Source organism: Crocodylus porosus, unplaced genomic scaffold (assembly GCF_001723895.1).
Source record: "Crocodylus porosus isolate Cpor-Errol unplaced genomic scaffold, CroPor_comp1, whole genome shotgun sequence".
Classification (NCBI taxonomy): Eukaryota; Metazoa; Chordata; order Crocodylia; family Crocodylidae; genus Crocodylus; species Crocodylus porosus.
In genome coordinates, this window is record NW_017728917.1 from 20,423,187 (window position 1) to 20,444,942 (window position 21,756).

General features: G+C 39.7%; 1 protein-coding gene across 11 annotated transcripts in view; it reads right to left on the reverse strand.

The window, feature by feature from the left end:
* Positions 1 to 231: 231 nt before the first annotated feature.
* The window catches only part of SLMAP (sarcolemma associated protein), a 149,303-nt gene continuing 127,778 nt past the window's right edge, over positions 232 to 21,756 (reverse strand). For 9 of the 11 annotated variants that reach the window (XM_019536888.1, XM_019536885.1, XM_019536879.1 and 6 more), the window contains 5 exons: positions 18,119 to 18,439; positions 13,139 to 13,256; positions 10,164 to 10,335; positions 7,225 to 7,359; positions 232 to 2,197 (listed from right to left, as the gene is read on the reverse strand). In XM_019536888.1, the coding sequence (XP_019392433.1) occupies positions 2,108 to 2,197; positions 7,225 to 7,359; positions 10,164 to 10,335; positions 13,139 to 13,256; positions 18,119 to 18,439 (836 nt within the window). In that variant the 3' untranslated portion in view covers positions 232 to 2,107. Of the gene's footprint in view, positions 2,198 to 3,245; positions 3,336 to 7,224; positions 7,360 to 10,163; positions 10,336 to 13,138; positions 13,257 to 18,118; positions 18,440 to 21,756 lie in introns of all 11 variants that reach the window. The other 2 variants (XM_019536878.1, XM_019536883.1) reach the window with 1 other exon arrangement.

Here is a 21,756-nt window from a genome sequence, read left to right on the forward strand (position 1 = left end):
CACCAAGACCTCTGTCAGACCTTTCTTTTTCCCTTAAAACTAGACGTGAGTGTGGTGTACAAGACATTCATATCTAAACAATGCATATGTGAGATGCAAGGTGAAATCTTTTGATTCTCAGTCCTACCAAACATGCTGTGTATGTTGTGCCCAATAATTGTAGCAATGCCTAAAATGAAATGAACTTAGCACAAATATATTGTTTTCAAATGAGATTCAACTCAAAACATGCACAGGGAGAGTAAAGTTATTTTATTAAATCATGCACATCATGTGTGTTAGTGCAAATAGTTTAATCTGTACTCCAGAAATTCTAATGTACTTTTTATATCTTTACAAAATAGATTTAAAACAATTATTTCCTTTAAAAAATGTAATTCTGAAGTTAAGCATTTCAGAACAATATTTGCAATAACCTATATACAAGAGGTACTGAGTACCACTGGCAAACAAGTGTTTTGTGGTTGGGTGGCTTCCTGCAACTGAAAATGATAAAAGAAACAAACTAGATGATAACAACACTTTCTAAGAGTCACTTGTGGACTATTTTTTCCAAAAATCTAATGATCCTCCCGTTAGCAAATCCCAAGTAGCTTAAGATAGAACCTTTAATTAAAAGGACAGATAATGACCCTCAAAACCTCACAAGGCAAATTATATACTAAATTTCTATTTAAATATTTAACTAGATCTGTTGATTGCCATTAATCTTTTAAAGCCAAATAAATCTTTGAGATAATCGTCCTATTTTGAAGTCTCCCTTAACCAAACCATTTTCCTTTGCAATCCATTTTAGCATACTGTACAAGTCCTTAATAAACATTTTTGTTAGAACTGTTTGAGTTGCGCAAGACAACTTGTAGCCAACATTTAAATTCAATGCTCAGTTACAGTGGTTCTCATTAAAAGTCAATAATTAACAATAGTTAACGCTCTTAAACTAGGAAAATACACTTTTTAATGGGGACCACTGTACTGTATTTTAAGACCATGTTGATGCAAAGCTTCTAATTACCAAAATGAAACTATCTCATCAACTGATGCACACTTGATCAGTTAACTGATCCCAGCTTTGCAATTACTTTGTCCACCATGGAATCTTTTTTCTCAGTTAATCATATATGTGCTCTTGCAGTTTTCTTAATGAAGTTATGTCAATAAAAGCTTATCTGAAGAGACAAATATTACTTCTCCAGCTCAATTTTGAAAGTATTAAATGATTGAAAAAAAAATGGATAAAATGTGATATGTGAGAAAGTATTCATACTTTTAAAGAATGTCTCTTTAAATATATGAAATTTAATAAATTACATTCAAACTAAAAGTTGAATCACTGCACTATGTCTATCAAATGACCAAGTATTTGCTCCCAGAAATACCTTTTAGTTCACTCAAGAACACACACATGCTTGCACTCACGCACACACAAAATATTCTAGGCTGGTGTTTGCCATCAATGTCTTCTCTATCTTATCTCTTTAAGGCTGGACATGAACTGTATTTATTCCCCAAAATCATTAATAAAACAAAATCCTCACCAAAGAAAATTATTTGCTTCTTTCAAAAGCCCTGGAAAGAGACATTATCTTGTTCCCAATAGCTCAGTGACTGACAGCAAGTCAAATGGTATATATTAATGTGAAAAAAAACCCAAACTGAAAGGCACTGAGCATACCACATGTGTTCCGAGTAGCTACACGGTTATTTGGCATGGGTATCCAAATCAGGAAAGCATGTTTATCCTTTAAACCTGGCAATCAGATTCTAAAGCAAAATATCCACAAACCTAACCATTATAAATAATTTGGTACCAAGAAGCCTATTTTAGGCCACCATTATAGTATTCAAAATCCCAACATACCAATTTAAAAATTACATGAACTTGTAAGCAAAAGTATTGCTCACAGTAGAATGAAGTCACAATTTTATTCCCTCTTTATAGACAGATACATTTTATACAGTTTAAAGCAAATGACTCTACTGCTGTTCTCACGCAGAGCTGCATTGTATTAAGAGGTAAAAAGGAAGAGAATTAATCTGTTTTCCCCCAGTATGAGTGATGCCAGCTTCTAAAAGGGAGGACGGTGTATGGATTCAACAACAGTTCTCATGGAGAAGCTCTGGTTAGGCCTGGGTACAGCACCACGGCTGTTACAGCAACCAAAGCTGCCATCACAGGCATCCAAGGCCACTGTCTCTGTGTGGAGAGAAAGAAAAAATCAATGTCATATTTGTTCTAGTTCACACTAGTCAGTTAACCCTTTGGTTCCTTAAGTCCTGAGCACCTGTTGGTAAGTATCACTAATATACTTCCCATGAGCCCTTAACTGCTGGGAAATCTTGACTCTTGGCACCAAGGGGTTAACTCTGTTTTCTAGCACAAGGTATTCCAATAGACAAATCTTCATGATGGGACATCAGCAAGAGATTTTTTGTTAGTGCTGTATTTCCAAGTGCATTAACAACACACCCCAAAGAGAACATCTCCTCTTAAACAATGGAGGGCTGAAGATGCTCACAATATAGCTTGTGCCAAAGAACTGCTAGACAAAATGACGACATTTTAAACTTCTTTGTTTTTGTGTTTTTAAGCTGAATCTGTGACATAAGTTCTTAGTGGAACCTATCAAGATAATTTTCAATGGGTTTGAAGGATATCTTAGGTTGAGGGCAATATTTTACAGAAGACACTAAGAGACACTGGGGATTGTAGTGTAAGGTGAGAATTAAAAATACAAACCCACCACCTATTTGTCATTCCCATCTTGTCCTTTTTCCATCTTCTTCACAGCAATAGTGAGAAAGTGAAGAAGTTGGAAAAGAACTTCTAAATCCAAAAAGTAAGAAAAAAGGGACCAAATTTCTATTTAAAGAGGCAAACTCTTCATTTTTCACATGCGATTCAGCAATCAGTTTTTTGGGTTTTTTTTCAGGTCCTGACATTGCAACATTGTATAAGAATTTACCCCATTTTGCTAAAGACAAACAAGACCAAGTGAAAAGAGGTACATTCAAAACTGGTTAGGGTTGAAATTAATTCACTGTTAGAATTAATCGCCAAGAAACCACACAAACATTAAAATGATTAGTAGTTGCTCAGCTTGTCAGTATCGCAAGTATGGTATAGTAAATGAAGGGTTTGCTTCAGGTAAATCCTGTGAGCACTTCACCATGCATATTTTACAGAAATGGCAAAAACAGGTGAGAGGGACAAACATACATTAACTGAACAGTAGTGCTTGTACCTTTCTCTACCACAATGGGCCGTAACACCAATACAGGAAAGCCAGGATTAGGCCGATGAATACGGCTGGGACGGGTTGTAATATGGAAGGCTAAAGAAGGGAAGGGATATTAAAAATCATTTTGTGCTATAAAATCAATCAGGTAAAGAAGATTTAGATAGGGGGAAATAAGTCACAGAGTGAGATTTTTTTTTAATTGAAATGAATTAAAGACATCTACCACGATACAGCATGATCTAATTTGGTATACAAAGTTAGTACACCACTCTACTCAAATGAACATGGATATTTAAAAATACAGTGAAGTAAGCAGAAAAATGTTCTAAAGAAGCCTTTGTTGCCACTTGGAATTTAGAATTTCAGGTCAAAGTTGAGGCTTATATTTATACTGATTGCAGGTCTTCATCACATTAGTGTTTTGGGGGTTTTTCCCCTTATTTCAATGGTGCAAGATGCAGCATGAGTTTTCCTTTATATTGCATCACCTCATCCAGGCATCCCTACACACCAGAATCAGCATATTTGGAAGGTCCAAGCAGCATAACAGATTTTCCACCTTTTCTTCTTTTCCTTACAGTTTCAAGACCCATAATTACTTTTCCTTCTCCAATGAATCATTTATGAATCACCCCAGCAAGCCATGTAGTCAAGACATGACACTGCAATATTGCTCAACATTAGCAATGAGGTCCTTCAAGTGATGGAGCACAGGTCAGCTGGGAATCCTGAAATGTGACTATCCCTACCTGTGAGAACCCCAAGCTGGATTTAAATCATGTTCTCCTGGGCTACAGCAATGCTTTTTAATCTCCAGATTCAGGTCATCAAGATACCATAACTCATTTACTTTGTCACCTTGTTTCCACTGCACACACACTTGTTCAGTTAGGGTGCTTGTAGACATGCGGGGAGGCTGCTCCGATGTGCTGTAATTATAATTACTCCACTAATCGAGTCTGCTGGAGTGTGCTAATTAGTGCACTACAGCAGCTTCCACATCTCATGCATCAGCATCCCCATGCCTCAAAATGGTGGCGGGGCACTTTAACTAAAGCTCATTTGACACTGTGGGCACTTTAATTAGAGAATCTCAGAGCTGCTCTAATTAAAGCACCCCCCACCCCCACCCCTGGAGCATATGTAAAAACACCCTTAGTTTCAAGACTGCAATGCTTCAGGCTTGGACTGGATAAGAATTATCCATAGTATTATAAATTGAATAACTGTTTAAAAGAGATGACTGTCAAAGTCATGATAATCGTATAGTGATTTTTTTTCTTAAACTAGCCTTGAAAGACACCCGTTTTCTCCGTGTCTCTGCTACACACAAACATCCCCCCCTCCACCTCCCCCCTGCCCCCTTCAGATCATGATAGATGTCTTTTTTTGGAGAAATTTGGTTGTTTTATTTTTTGTTTTTGGGGCTGAAGCCAAGTTGATTTTTCACAGAGCTAAACATGAATTTATATTTAACTCATGTTTGAGGATTTTCTGGAATACATTTTATGGGAAATTTTATGAAAATCAAGACAGTCATTTCATAGTAAAACAACAAATTTGGCCCAATAGACGTAAAATGTAGGTGTTCTATCCTGGACAATACAAGCATTGATCTCATGTTAGCTGACATTTGTTTTAACCAAGGCAAATATCCTTTATTCAAATTATATGAAACTATCATAAATTCATGTTCATGCAGCATTGTCTTGCAGTTGCTGTCACAAATCAAAGAAGCGTGTTGTTAGAAATAATCAATGCAGTATCCAAAAAAGTTGACATTAAGTGAACCAAAAGCAGCTAAATGTTCTAAAACCATTCACAAACAAATCCATCCAGTCAAATCTAATCAGTAACTACAAACATGCAAACACATGTAGCACACCATAGTGCTATGCTTTCAGAACATGATGTAACTTTTTTACATTCATGCTTTACCTATCCAGGAGGAAAAAGGTGATGCGTAATTATAAAACACCAAACACAAAGGAACTTGTGGGCATCTAAAATTATTTCAACTGGAGTAAAAAAATTTTCTCTGCTCTAGCATTTATAGTACACAGAAGGTTTTATGGCATTTATTTTATTCATTATATGTATGTATATATGCCTGTGGCATCTAGGTGCATGACAATTTATAACCAAATACCATATTTAATGCAAGTGTCCAAAAAGATGATAAATTATACTCCCTTATCAAGCATCATCGTGTAATGAAAGTCTCCTTTCTTTTGATAAACAGGCAAATACTTGACTAAAAATATGCCCATGAACTCAGGTGCTGACATGCCCAAAAGGGAGTAAGTTATACAGTTGCGAACCTCCCTTTGGAATATCTTGGCCTTCATACCTCAAAAGTGAGGTAGAAAAAAGAGTGGACTCTAGACACCAAATGATCACTAGCATCTGAAAAAGCTTCCAGCCCCTGGGGCTGATGCCAGGTGCAGAAGGATGAGGTACCAAGTGAGATGTTTCTTGACAATCCACAAGTGTAACTAAATTTTAGGATTTTTTTTTAAAAAAGTCACCTCACGAGTGTGTCGAATAGAAGTTTCTTCAGTAAGGCCATAGCCCATGCAGTAGTGCTGCTTGTACCCTAACTAGTTCCTCCAATCCTCCCTAAAAGTGGTTTTCAGCTAGTGTTATCGCTCCTTACTTGGTTGTATATAACTTCAGTCCCTCTTTTCCCCCACAAGAATCCCCCTATTTCTATAAATACACCCCCTTCTCTCCCTGAAAATCTTCCTCTTTTCCTGCGTAGCTCTTCTACCCCATTGTCCCCCTTTCGATTATTCAGTGTGCTTTTGAAAGACCAGGCTCCTAACAAGGCAAAGGCAAGGAGCCTACTACTCACAATCCATCCACTCAAAACATTATGAAATAGCAGGTGGTTTCTTTCTGTTTGTTCACACTCTAGCAGGAGTTTAGCAAAGGGTCCCAAGCAAGAAGCAGACGGTGAGAGAAGACTATTACCAGGCATACTTCCAACAGCAGGAAGCAGCAGCATAATGAAGTGGGGGCACTGATCCTTGGGTGGGCACAAAACTAGCAGCAGCAGTGCTGCAGGCCTGACGTAACCACTGGCGCTAGCAGCACAGCTCCTGATACTTTCTTGCATGCCACTGCCACTCAGGACACCCAAGTGCCCAGTTATGCCTTTGGCAGGAAAATTAAATGTGGCCTCCCATTCACTTTCCTCCTTTGTCAACTATATCTTAAAAAACCCTAGAACAGTGGAGTTAAAGCCGCCCTGCCACTGTTGGTTGCATCTAGAGGACTTCAGCCATCATAGCACCATCACAGGTCTGGCTGTTGGGTTAAGCCTGCTGACAGTCTTTCAGATTAGTTACTCCAGAAGAGGCCATTCCAAATAGTGAGGTAGAAACTGTAGTGCATTTCAACTTTATGGTCTTTAATATGTGTAACAGAAGCCAAGCACCCCAGGGACCTGTGCCCTTAAGAGGCATGACCATGAATTAGGAAACATAATCTGCTTGAAAAATCACCATCCAGATAGGACATCTTTGGGAAAGTTGGGTCTTCCTTTTATTTTTGAAAGTTGTTTTTGGGTCCAGATCTCTTGGCTTTCATATAAAATTTTTTCTGCATCATTTTATGAAGGGAAATGTTTTTCCAGCTTCTGGATCACTAGTAATTAGGCCAGATTTTTCCAAAAAGGCAGCAGTCAAAGGACAATTATAAGCCTTTGTATGCCACACACTTCACCTGTATGCACACTTAATGGAATGGCATACTTAATCTACAAATTTGTATGTGCAAATGTCCAATTCAGAAACAAATGATCATTTGCATTTACAGTGCCTGCATGGCCACATCAGGCATGCAATTTCCTCCTATAGTTTTGTGTACAACTCTTGAAAACTCAGCCTTTATTGTATAAAACAGAGATGTTCTCACTCAACTGGGAATTGCCACCACTGTGCCAAGACCAGAGGCCCATACACAGTTTGTACAGACTTACATTGTTTCTTTTTTCTTGTAGCAGCTTCAGGTTTTCTTTACACTGTTTGAGCTCATCTGTGATTGATTGCTTTTCCTGCTCAGTCATCTCAAGCTTCAACTTCAGCTCTGAGAGTACAGCCTGTGTCTTTTCATACTAAAGGCAAAGAAAAAACAATCTACAGACCCATTTTAAAATCGGATGCGAGAAGATAAGCCCTGTTAAAGCAACTTTGGGTACAATACTTTCATTTTCAGCAGTACATTTGAAAATAATTTGGCTTGAATTAATATTTGTATTTAAAAAGACAGCAGATAAAAGGCCTGTTTAAGAGTAGTTAAGACTATTTCCCAAAGAGAAACAAGAGCAAAGCACTCTGTTCTCTTTTTTACTAAAACAGTCTGCTTTTAAACTTGGATTTCATCCCCACAAGATGAAACAGTATGCTTGCTTCCTCCTTTTGATAATAAAGGGAACTTTAACACCCTGCTGGAGGTAAGACAAAAAAGCAGTCTTACATTCACATAATATTTTATCTTGTAAGATGACAATGATTTTAACAAATGACACGTACTTCAAGCAAAAATTATTTCACCTATCCCTGGAATGTAGCCTCTTTCTTAGATCAAAGGGTGCTGCTAAGAGTGGGCAGCACATTGCACTACACATCAGAAAAGTAAGTAAAAATTAAAATTTTTCAAAGGAAACTGCATGAGAAATGAGTAGAGTACAATTACACACAGTCAAGAAGTAGAAGCTAAATGACCCTAAATACCATGGCGCACAACCTTCACTGACCACAACTTCAGAACTCTTAAATCTCATTCAAAAGACAATAATATCCAACTATACTCTGCCCCTACAAATGTGATGGCCATTAGTTCAGAACTCACTCAAAAAGAAATATTTTTTCACTCCTTTTCTTAAATCACTTTGTATAAGACTCTGGTGTTTTTGCCTTCTAAGTTTCCTGTCCTGGAACTGAACAAATCAGACCTGCTTTGTTTTAACAGTAAGAAGCAATACTTCCATCATCAACTTTTAATTTCCCGGGGTATTCTGGAGACAAATGGTTAGTGGATTCTTTTACCAAAGAAGTTAAAATAATACTCTGGATAAATGGTGTTATGCCCTTTTCAAGAAGAATGGTGAACGTCAGTGCAGCATGTTGACTCCCAACTACATCATAACAGTACCCAAACATATTCAATTTATGTAGTGTACCAAGCACAATGCATTATTACCATGTTCATCAATAATTGGGAAGGACAACAATGCATTAATGATATTAACCCAGAAGTGTTATAGTCTATTACGTATCCCTTCTGTGGCAATGCACAGAACTCTACATTTGAAAAACTCTTTAATGGCAAAAATCTCCAAATCTACGAGACATTTTGTGAATGGCTGATGCGTTGGTATTAGTAAATACAACACCACCAAGTGAGTACTCATTGAGCTACAAAGTGCCGTACAGGCCAGCCATGGACTGGAGAGAGAGAAGCCTACTTCATTTCTGGTTAATTCTCACATCTGTAATATAAGCAGGTATCTGCACCAGTCAAATGGGTGCAACAAACTGAAGGTCAAGTAAGAAGGTCAATCAAATCCTCCCACCACAACAAAGCTGGGCTTGAGACTAAAATTGAAAAGGTTACAAAAATAAACATGGGTTCTTGGCAGATTTCAAAATATTGTGCGCTATTAACATCAGGCTCTTAACCTCTATGTGGCCCAAATATGGGCACAGGCTTCAGTCAATGTTTTACATTCCTGCATCAAGGGAAGCTTGTCCTTAGCATTTAAGGGGTAAGCAATGTTTTTGGGCAGAAAGCCAAAAACACCTGCAAGCTCAACTTGTAAGATGTTGGCGTGCCAGGAGCAGAGCATGGGAGCCATGAGGGCCCGATCTTTGTTATGACAGCACAGTCCCAGCCCCTTCCCTACCAACTGTCCGGAGGCACATGTGCCAAGCAAAATGCCTTTCCATGCCAGGCTCTGGCACCCTTGATGAGGGTTGCCTACCCAATTTAAGATATACTTAGCTTCAGTTTTTTTGGTGATGCCCACCAGAGGACATTAGGTATGAGAGAAGCCTTGACCATTGACACAGGCCTATTACATGAGCTATAAAGATTAGTTCCTTCATGAACACACAATATCCACTGGTTTTAACATTTGATGTTAACAAGATTAACTTACATTATTTTCCTGAAACATGAAAATGGCATAAAACATCATGGTGGTGAATTCATGAGAAAGCAAGGAAAGAAAGGGATTGCTAGAAGCATATGGAAAATAGCAGTGATTGGACAAAAATTAATAGCAGTTGTGAGAATAAGGCAAGTAACTATGGGAGGTTATAACTTTTATCTAGATACTTTCCTAAGACCCTGGGCTTCAAACAATCTAATTTGAAGGATTTCTGGCTCTATCATATGCACTTGCTAACTGCCTGCCAAAGCCCAAGGATCCAAGACAGACCCTATTTAACTATAAGGGGCCCTCACCTTTGAAAAAGATGCACATCCCTAACCTTGAGAAAAAGTGAGTGTAATCTACTGCAAAAGAGCAGTTAATTCATACTTGTAAGGTCTACTGAGAATCTGAGACATTCTGGCAAGGAAGACTATGTATGGACCACCTCCTACTTAAATCATAGTTGTGTAAATGAAGACTGTCAGCACACAGCTTAAAACAGTGCATCACTAATGTAGTTCAATAGCATACAAGAGGAAATATGCAAAATATTTTCAGACACACAACTTAAGATACACTTTCTATTCTAAGCGTGCAAATCCCCACTTTGTAAATCATGAACAACTAACATAAAACCACTTGTATGAACAGTGAGGAGTTTTGATATTATAGCTGCTTCCTATTCTTTTTATTTGATTTTCATCTAAATAGCATAAAAACAACTGCTAGGTAAAGAGTCCAGTCATAACAGGAATAAATACCTCTTTCTGTACATCCTTTGCTTGATTCTCAGCCTCAGTGAGTAGAGATTTTAGACTCACTGCATCCCGTTGATGCTGTTCCCTCAAAGTTCCCATTTGATTTTCAAGTTCCTTGCGAGTCATTTCAAGAACACTTAGATCACTGGTTAGCGCTAAACTCTGTTTCTGAGAGCTGCAAAACAATACTCAATTTATGTCTCATCTTAAATTATTCAGATAACTTGTAAAGTCATTTTTCATCCTCAAAATCTTTACGTGCTATACAAATATCAAAACAGTACTATCAAAACTTGGAATGGTCAGCAATATTGTTACCCTGTATATAAAATGAACTGGGAAAATTTAAGCCAAAGATTTAAATTTTTCACATAACTGCATAATATTTCAAATGCAAAATGGTCTTTACTCAAAATATTTGCAAGGAACTCACAAAAAGAGCAGTGGAACTCAAGGAGCTAATTACTAATAACAGTTTTATAAATATACTATATTTACTACCTATACTATATACTCTTTATATTTTCTACCTATACTACATTTTATAAATAGTATAATACTTATAGTTTATTTTACTATAATTTATAACAGTATAATTGATATAATAAATAAATTTAATGTAGTTAATTATAATTAATTATGAATGGGTATGCTCTTAAGTAGAAAATGCATCTGTCTTCTTAAAGCTCTGAGAGAAAAATGCATCTGTAATCTCCTCACAAGGAAGTTCATTTGATTAACATAAATCTAAGTTGAATAAATATTGAACTAATGATGTATATCGATGTTTGCAGTCAAGCCCCATACCTGAACAAGCATTTTTTTTCTGTGAAAAAACAGGTGCAAAAGTGATCATGCATTTCTGTGCACAGACTATTACCTCTTTGTCAAGAAAATCTGGCTCTGAATTTCTAATTTTTACTCAATCCTAGGTAAGCAGAATCTGACAGAGAATGGATTGACTGGTGGGAATATATCAGCACACTGGATAGTGTTAAAATGGGCCCTTGAAATGGAGTGAAAGAGGACTTGCTGGATTGGATGCAGTAGAAAGAGATGGGGAAGAGGTATGGAATTAACAGAAGATGGGAAAAGATGTAGAAAGGCTTTCCTTCTGTTTCCTTAGCCAATTGATTTATCCCTGGTCTGGAATGTTTTTCAGTACAGGGAATCTTTCATTAGTTCAAACAATGCAGCTAGAAATTAGGGCACCCTAAGCATAGGGACGGGGGAATGGGGAGATCAAAGCAAAAAAATACAGACACAGTATTGTCCCAAGATTACACTGTAAATTGAATCAAACTACAAGATGTCAAAACTGAACGACAAGAATAGCAGCAGGCAAGGGGATAACACAGACAAGTTGCTATTTATGTTACATGTTTCAGGCATTCCTTAGCAGTGAGGTAATAGGTTTGAAGAGTGCACAAAATGTAACGCATTATGAATAATTCTGCACTCTATAAAAAAAACTGGATGCAAAGTATACAATTCATAAGAATGTGTGGTTTATTTTTATCCACTGTTTTCATAACATAGTAATGAAATACATTACATAAGATTACTATAGTTCTCTATGGCTATCAATATTGTGACCATATAGAGAATAACAACTCATCTCAACGTTATTTGCAAGCTCCAAACGTTAGAACTTTGCTAATCCAAGTTTATCTATATTGGGTATTGTCATTTTGGGTAACAAAAGAAGATGCTTTTTACTACTTTTAACCAATGTCACTATGCATATTCCCCAAACCCTAATTAAACAACTAAATTATTAAAAATAGAACCTGCTTTGGATAAGTTCTTATATTTGTATGCAACAAATACTAAAAAACAAGTTTAAAATTAGTAAATGCAACTAAGGATTTATACAAATGTTCATTTCTAGTTACAGAAAATTTCCACTGCTAGCAATGTTTCTGAGAGAGGGAGCAATACAGATATTCAGCCTGCAATGGCCCCCTCACTGTTCCTTGAGCCTTTCCCAGCCTGAGGAAATTGCGGGCCTCCCACAACTGGAATGTCCTCCCATTCCCAGACAAGGCATTCCCCTTGTCCACTTCTTAAACTGGGAACTCTAGCATGAGAAGGAGACAGGGGATAACAGTGGCGCTCCCTCTGCTCAGCTTTTAGTACACATAAAGAGAGCAAATGCAGAAGTGGGGCAAAGTCCCCACATGCTCCATACCACTTGGGACTCCAGTGTGAGGAGCAGGTGAGGGTCTTTGTACCATTATGCCAAAGATAGCTTCCTTGACCCTGGCTTCCCTTTGCCCTCCCTCTCCCTGCTGCTAAGCAGGGGGGGGGGGGATGGGATGAAGTAGGGAGAGGCCAGGGAAGCAGGCAGGGTTCAGTGCCACTGCCGGACACTTAGCTGCTTGTGCTCAGAAGCCGAGCAGAGGGATCAGTGCAGCAAAAGCCCTGCTCACTTCTCACACTGGTGTGAGAAGCAGGCAGGGAGATGCTCCTTCCTTCCCAGTCTACAGGATGGGCAAGAGCAGCTGCCCCTTGACCTTCTCCAAACAGGTGATCCTTGCCTTACGAAGATACAGGAGCCTTTCCCCTCATTCCACTCCTCCTGGACCTCAGGAGGACTAAAACCATGAGAAAAGTCTCCTGGGAGAAACGCTGCTAGGAATCATTTAACCCTGGTTGTTTCTGGGTTATTTTCCTCCCGGAGTGACCATTTTTGCTCAGAGAAAAAGCTTGAACATCTGTGCGCTTGTGGTTTCTACCAGGAAAATGGTGATTCTCCCAATAGAAACTGAACATCTGTACCCAAATAGAATCTCTGTCTTAAGTATAATTTCTGCTTGACCAAGGTCATCCCTAAGCTGAACCATGCATTTTAGCATCCTGTATACAAGTTGTTTTTGAAAATAAAAACAAAACTACTGTCATTAAAATAATGCTAAAGTTTCAAAGTCCTTTTCACTTGCTATAACAACTTTAAACTAAACCCTTTCAACTTGTACCTGTGTAGCTCCTTCTCTTGTCGCTGAAGCTCAGATGCAAGCAAAGTATTCTCTTTCTTTAGAGTAAGGCATTCGGATTCTAGAGCATTCCACTCCTTTCTCAGCTTTTCAAGTTCACCTACAAAAAAAAGGGGAAAGGTTAAGTCACCGAGTAAAACAAACAAACAAACAACAGCTTTCAAAGACCCTAACCAGTAAACGAAAGAACTCTTTGAAAATATCTGTAAACTGTGACTTGTCAGGCTGATTGTTATTACCATAATTATCACATATACACATACCTTCTCCAAAAATCAGCCCCCACCAAAACTGGGGAGCATATCTTAAATAGGAAAGCTGATTTTCTACCCAGGACAGAAACACTCTACTTTGATTCCTACTCCACAGTGTAACAGTTGTGGCATTACTATTCCAGGCAGCCAAGGAAGTCAGCTAACATAATGGCTCACTGTTCTTCACTCCACAGGTGTTAAAGATCATCTCTTCTTTTTAATGGTCTTGATGTTCCACTAATCAAACTACCTTTCTAAGTACATTTTTTGTTTGTTAGATGTCCCTGGCCTCTCTCCTCCTACTTTACAGCCCTACAGACCATAGCTCTTTTTAGAATCATAGATTCACCCATGAAGACCAGTCTTCAGGAGCAGTTAGGGTTTCACCTTTATTTCAACAGGAAAGGGAGGGTGCATCTTATGAAAACTAAGCTCTGTGTCTGACCTATGCAGCCAAAAATTCAGAAAAATCTTTCTTTATTCTGCCTTTCAAAACTGCAGGTGTGCTGTATATTATACTGCAAACTTTGCTAGATGTGAGAAAATGCAGTATGTCATGTTAATTTCTGGCATAAAACTAGTAGGTAGCACGTCTCAAACTATGTGCCAATACTATGAATCCCTTGAGATGTTTGTTTAAATAAGTTAGTGCAATTTTTTTTGGAAGACAAGAACTTGGTGTTGGCTATGGGGGATGACCTGATAGGAGAGCTGCAGATTTGTAGTCACCCTGGGGACAGTGATCAACAATCAGCTGAATTCACCATACAGCATAAGGTGAGAAAGATAACTAGTAGGGTGGAAGTGCTCGACTTTAGGAAGGCTAACTTCAGTTTGCTCAGGAGTTTAGTCAACGATGCAATGAAGGATTGTCGTTCCTAAAGGAAGTGATCCTTCACGCACAGAGAGAGATGATCCCATTGTGAGGGAAAGGGGCCAAAAATGTTGGCACATGGCAGCATAGGATGGGTCCATACTGAACAAGCAGGAGCAACTAGTGACAGACGGGGGGAACAAAGCTGAGCTCTTCAATGAGTTTTTTGCCTCAGTGTTCCTGAACAACGGTCAAGAAAAGTCCCCTAATGGGTTTTCAGATGGGCAGAGTGACACCAGCCCACCAACTGTCAACGCTGGCTTGGTGCCGAGTCCCTTGCATGGACTGGATATGTTCAAGTCAGCAGGCCCGGATTTGCTGCATCCGAGAGTACTAAAGGAACTGGCCAATGTCATAGCAGAACCACTGGCATGGCTGTTTGAGCGCTCAGGTCAGGTCCCAGAGGACTGGAAAAGAGGCAATGCAGTCCCTATTTTCAAGAGGAGGAGAAATGAGGATCCGAGTAATTGTAGGCCAGTCAGTCTCACCTCCATCCTTGGAAAGGTATTTGAAAAGATTCTGAAAGATTATATTTGTGGGAGTCCAGCAGGAAAAATAATATAGCAGGGAAACTGGCATGGAATCATGGCAGGTAGATCATATGCCTGACCAATCTGGTTTCTTTTTATGACCAAAGTCACAAAATGCTTAGACACGGGAGTAGAGGTCAATGTCATTTTCTTGGATTTTAGGAAGGCCTTCGATACAGTATCTCATCATCCCATTCTCATAAAGAAATGAAGAGGCTGTGACTTAGATGATTACACAGTCTCATGGGTGGCAAACTGGCATGAGGGTCACACCCAGAGAGTGGTAGTAGATGGGTCAGTATCGACCGGGAAGGATGTGGGCGGTGGGGTCCCACAGGGCTCAGTCCTTGGACCTGTACTCTTCTATGTCTTCATTAGTGACCTGGATGTGGGCATGAAGTGTACTCTGTCCAAATTTGTGGATGATACTAAATTGTGATGTGACGTGAACACACCAGAGGGTAGGGAACAACTGCAGGCAGACCTGACAGGTTGAAAACGTGGGCAATACACAGTAGGATGCAGTTCAACAAGGACAAGTGCAGAGTGCTGCACCTAGGGTGTAAAAATATCCAGCACACCTACCAGCCGAGGAATGACCACCTCGGCAGCACAGAAGTGGAAAGGGATCTTGAAGTCATAGTGGATTCCAAGATGAACATGTCTTCAGTGACGAAATCATCTGCAAAGCTAACTGCACTTTATCATGCATCAGCAGATGCATGACAAACAGAACCAAGGAAATGATACTTCCCCTCTGTGTGGCATTGGTCAGATGCAGTTGGAGGAAGGCATCCAGTTTTGGGTGCTGTACTTTAAGAAGGATGTGGAGAACCTCAAGAGGGTCCAGAGGAAGGTCCCTCGTATGGTTAAGTGTTTGCAGGCCAAACCCTATGAGGAGAGACCAAAGGACCTGGATCTCTTCTTTGTCCGTAACAGAAGGCTGAGAGGTGATCTTGTGGCCACCTACAAAATCAATGGGGGGGGGGTGTGCAGCAAGGAACCAGAGATGCTCTGTTCACCAGGGTGCTTCTTGGGGTAACAGGGAACAATGGTCACAAATTAACAGAGAGCAGATTTAGGCTGGACATCAGGAAGAACTTCACAGTAAGGGTGGCCAGAATTTGGAATGGGCTTCCAAAGGAGGTGGTGCTCTCCCCTACCTTGGGGGGTCTTTAAGGGAAGGCTGGATAGGCATCTGGATGGGCTTATCTATCCCCAGTACACTTTCCTTCCCAGGGCAGGGGGTCGGACTCCATGATCTGTTGAGGTCCCCTCTGACCCTAGCATCTCTGAATCTATGAACTTTATATTAAAAAAAAAAAAAAAAAAAAAAAAAAAAAAAAAAAAAATCAGTCTAAGTCTATCACTAGCATTTTTAAATTGAAAAACTGTGGCAAAACTTAGTCTCCTTTTGTAGCCACACAATTACTACCACTGGTACAACTCAGGAAATAAGGTGCTATTGGCAGTCACTATACACCACACACATCCCAGAGCTAAGTGCCAATACATTCGAAGCAAGCATTAAAAGCATAAATTCAACCTTTTGATTATCAGTGACGAATGTATTTAATAGAAAACAAAGTTATACAAGTCCAGTAGATGGAACAAAAACAGATTAGAATTGGACTATACAAAACTTTTTCTCAGAGGATTTTAAAAAGAATAACCAATGAAGAATTTTAAGTGCATTTTATATGTGCTACCTTCCATCCACACACCACTGAAAGAGTTTCAGGGTTAACAGAGTTAGCAGTACGCTCTGTCATTATATATTGTTATCTGCATCCTGCAGCTCCTCAAAAATTTTTCCAAAAGGTATCAATATGGCCAACTTCCTAGCACTTGTGCCTCTAACTAAGAATCACAAGGAACACCACTACTTGGGTACAGATTGAAAGGTGCTAGTTTGGTGCAATACCATGTGGGCAAAACGATCACATTTTTTGTACTGGAACTTCTCTAGAATGCGATTCCCCTGTTGCAGAGTCAACTCAAAGGACTCTAAGAGTCTTTGGCTCTCTCAAAATTCCTTGATCAAAGAAGTTCCTCTTGCAGTAAGAAAGTAGTAGTAGCTGTCCTAAGTATCACTCTGGTTACGGTAGAAAAGCTTTAAGGGAGAACAAAAAAACGGTCTAGCAGAAAGGCCTAAATGTACCAGATTCTGGGCTTGTTTTATTTCTCCTGGGCATCTGCTACCTCTATCTAGATTCCCTTCACTAGGAAATACAACAGGACTTTGTGACCTGCATTACTCTAGACAAGTGCAACCATGTGGCAATTGATACATGCCTTCAAAAAACTGGATTAAATTCTTAAACTGACAGAAGAACTAGTCTGAAACTTAGTGGACCCTCCAGGAGTAATATAAAATGTCTCGATGATGACACTACAATGAGCCTTAGCTAAGCGGTCTGCAATCCTATAACAGCCTTGCAAGTCTGCCAAGCTTTTCATCCACCATATTTTCTTCTCTTTAGCTATTAATGTGCCTGTTCTAATGTGCATTAAATTTAGTACCTCTGAGCGCCTATACACAAGTGCAGAGGCTGCTCCAACACACTGAAATTCCAGCATGTAGGAGCAGGCTCGATTATTAAAGTCTGTTGGAGTGTGGCAATTGCCATGCTCCAGCAGCCTCCTGTGTCTCATGTACGAGCATTCTATACTTAAAAATGGAGGTGGGCTGCTTGACCTAAAGCTTGAACTAACTTTAGTTCACATCCCCCCACCACCATTAAGCATGGGGACACTGATACAGGAGATGTAGCAGTGCTTTAATTAGAGCAGGTCTCACAGTTTTCCTAATTAAAGTATTGCCTCTCTCAACCCTGGAGCACATGTAAATGTGCTTTCCAATATGAGGTACTAAATTAACGCACATTAGGCTGGTCTGCAGTGTTTAAGTGACACTTAATGTGCAGTAGATTATTTTACTGTGTATTAGCATAATGTCACATTTTCTTACGTGATACTTTAATGTGCAGTAAATTAGTCTACTGGACATTAAAGAACATATGTAGATGTGCCCACATTTAACTATAACCAATATATTCAAGAAGTAATTAAGGCAGAATTTAAAACTGCTCTCAGAAGGAAGGAGTTTACAAAACAGATGTACAAAATTATTTTGTAGTATATTCACTTAAATTTCTACCTTGTTTTTTCATGCAATAGACTCTGATAGGAAATAAAGTGCAAGTGAGTAAAGACCTGAGTAATTTAATTCTAGAATCCAGGTCTTCAGACAATTTAAGGCAACTACTGCTGTTAGCACTGGTTTGAGATACTGCCGCCTTACCCTGTAAATGATTAACTGCCTCCTTCTGCTGAACCTCACACTGTTGACATCGGAGTTGAAAGCTGGCTTGCAAATTGACAATTTCTTTTTCATATTCGGAGGCTTCTCTCCGCCATCGCTCAAGCTCACCCCGTACCTTCTGCAGATCTTCTTGCAAAGTGGCAATATCAATGTCTCTTTCTGATGCAGCCTTTTCTGCCATTTGTTGGAGAAGCAAAATTTCATCCTGAGCACTGAGCAATTCATTTCGAGTGCTTGAAATTTCATTCTCTTTTTCTTCACGAAGATTGTCAATATCCTGTTGTAACCTTTGTAGCTGAGCTGGAAGAGATGTACAAAATACAAACTTTCCTTGGCCATATTAAAAAAGCTTGCAGGAAAGCTCTTCTTTTAATCAGCTGAAGCTCCATGCAACTGAAAACTAACAACCCTCTCGAATAGAAATTCAGATTTAACTTCATCCATACAGAAGCTTCCTTCTAGCCTTTTAGAATCCAAAACATAATAGACAACTGATCTGATCTCAAAAGAACAAAGAACAGCACTTGTGTCGTGTGATAGACTTAAATTTATAGGACTGTACTGAGAATTCTTATTATAATGCTTCCCTGTTCATCATTTAGCTTTCGCTTGTCCTGTCACTTAAGTTCATAAATAATTAAGATATGTAGTATTCAACTTTCACTTTATTCCTATAAAACAAAATATAGATTAATTTCCTCTTAATGACAAAGCACTTTCAGAAACATCTGGATTCAGGATCCCAAAGGGAGCTGAGCAAATGGTCTGAAAACCATTCCTCTGTAAATTTAGCCTGCTTCTGTTTTCCAATTGTCTGTGAACAAAATGTTTTTTTATATTCAGTATTTAATATTATCCAATTAGTGTTTGCACTTCAGTTTCCACTTAATTGCACACGGTCCATTAGCCTTCACAAATTCCTTTGACATTCCTAATTACAAAGCTGAGGTTATATAATTGAGAAATCATTTTTCAGGTAGTGCAAATAAACTACTGAATTTGTTGGTATTTCATTACCAAATAAATCTTTGTTATGGGTCCAAGATGTCTTTGCCAGCAAATCTATGTTCAGGCTTTCCAGCAAAAAGTATAAGAAGGGGGGCACATGAAAACAGTCAATACAAAATTATATTTAGATTACTTGGGTTTTCTTTGGTTACAAAAAAATCCATACTTCATTGAGAATTTATCCCTGTTTTATAATATTCTCCACTTTCCAAAGCTACATACACAGAAGCAATAAGTGAAGTTTCCTTGACTGCAAAGCACTAATAGGTCTCTCCAAAGCCCTAGATTTAGCAAAGCATTGAAACACACTCATAACTTTAATCAGGGGCTTAAACCCAATCAAATCCATGGGCTTGAACAACTTGATGAACAACAACAGTATTGAAAATGAAGTTATGAATGGTTTTATTATTTTGTTTTTCACCTGAATTAAAGTAAAAATGAGGACAATGGAAAGAAATGCAACAACACAGAAAAAACAAAACAGAACCTAATTTTGTGGCCAGAATCTATTCTATTAGGTGCATAAGTAAACTTAGGTGCCTACGTGTAATTTCCTGCCTGGGTCCCTGAAAATCCACTGATGCATGTGCTTTTTAAAAACACCAAAACACATGGAGATTGAGTCACAGAAAGCTAGCAAGCAGGAAAAAGACCCACCTACTTCTTGCTTTAACTGTTTCTCAGGGACTCAATGCGGAATAGAACTGCCTTTAGGTGACTATTCCTTAAACCCATAATAGGCGGAACAGAATCGGGCTGTTCATGTACACAATGAGCCATGGGGCTCTTTAGCCTGGAAAAGCACAGGCTCAGGGGTGATCTGATAGCCACCTATTAAGTTTATCAGGGGTGACCACCAGTATCTGGGGGAATGTTTGTTCACCAGAGCACCCCAAGGGATGACGAGGTCAAACAGTCAAACTACTGCAAGACCGTTTCAGGCTGGACATAAGGAAGAATTTCTTTACTGTCCGAGCCCCCAAGGTCTGGAACAGCCTGCCATTGGAGGTGGTTCAAGCATCTACATTGAACACTTTCAAGAGTAAATTGGATGCTTATCTTGCTGGGATCCTATGACCCCAGCTGACTTCCTGCCCTTCGGGCAGGGGGCTGGACTCAATCTTCAGAGGTCCCTTCCAGACATAATGTCTATGAAATCTATGATATATCAGCTTATGCAGCACAGTCCAAGAGTCTGCCACCTCTTCTGTGATAGGCCCAACAATGGAGAAAAATGCTCCCACAATATAAGTGTCTAAATGGATTACTGATGACTCAGTTCTCACGTGCTAGAAAAAAAAAATAAAAGAGCAGAGGAAAATTCATAACAAATGCCATATACTGTAATAAGTAAGATGAGACAAGCATGCTCTATATATCAGATGAATCAGCCTGTCAACTCTAGAATGAAGATGTTCATAACAGAGCCTAGAGACAAGTCTCAAAGTTTGTGGAAATCTATACCTTGCAGTTATAATGACTAAGAGAAAGAATATAACCTCTTTTGTTTCCAGCTTTGGTTAGAAAGTGTTACTACCTTTGTCAGGTTGCATCAAAAAGGTAGCAAGTTAAGACGCACAGAAATATTACTTTGTCTTCTGAAAGACATGAGCTGCATGCAGCACAATGGAATACAGGCACCCTCTGCTTAACACCGTTTTGCTTAGCGCTATTTTGCTACAGTGCTCATTTTAAATTCATACCTGATCCCACTTAGTGCTCAGCAAGTTTCATTATAATGCTCTAGCATGTGGTGCCAGAGCAGCTGGCAGGCAGGTGGGGAGAAGTAGTGGCGGCAGGCAGGAAAGCAGGGAAATGGTGGCAGCAGGCAGGGAGGCGAGCAGCAGTGGAGTGGGCAGACAGGCGTGAGCTTGGGGCCCACGTTGATGCCCCAGGGCCAGAACCAACAGAGGCCCAGGGCAGGGCTGCAGGAGCATAGAGCCCAGATTGGCAGGGGAGAAGGGGAACCGGGCTGGAGTGACCACAATTGTGGCTGCGACTCCCCACTCCCTGCCCACCGCCCCACCCAGCATGGAGGGGACCACCTGCACCACCCTGGTAACAAATTATATTTAATTACATTAATTCCTATGGGAAAATGAGTTTTGCTTAATGCTGTTCCATTTAACGTTCAGTTGTTCGAGAACCAATTAAGAGCTTTAAGCAGGGGTTGCCTATATTAACAATCACTTTGCTGTACGTTGTGGCAGCAGTCCCTGGGACACAGACCCTGATTCTTGGAAGCAGCACATTATGACAGAGGAGGCAGAACTGCATTATAGTCTGCTAACCCAACAAATGCGCACTAGAGGGTTGGGGGGGCTAGTGGGCAGCAATCTGGGGGGCTAGGGGGGTGGGCAGAGCTGGCAGGGGGCTCCCCATGGTTCCCTTCTCCAACCCCTCCATGCCCTACTTACCAGTAGGAGCCTGGGTCCAGCTCCCTGCGGCTGGCACACTGCCTGCCCCGCATGGGCAGGCAGCATGCTTTAGCACTGGGGCAAGGGCCAGCCATAAAGACACTCTGGCAGGCTACCAGACCGTCTCTGTGGAGGACCTGCGGCATTGACGAATGCACAGTCACATGGGTGGCAAACTGGCTCCAGGGG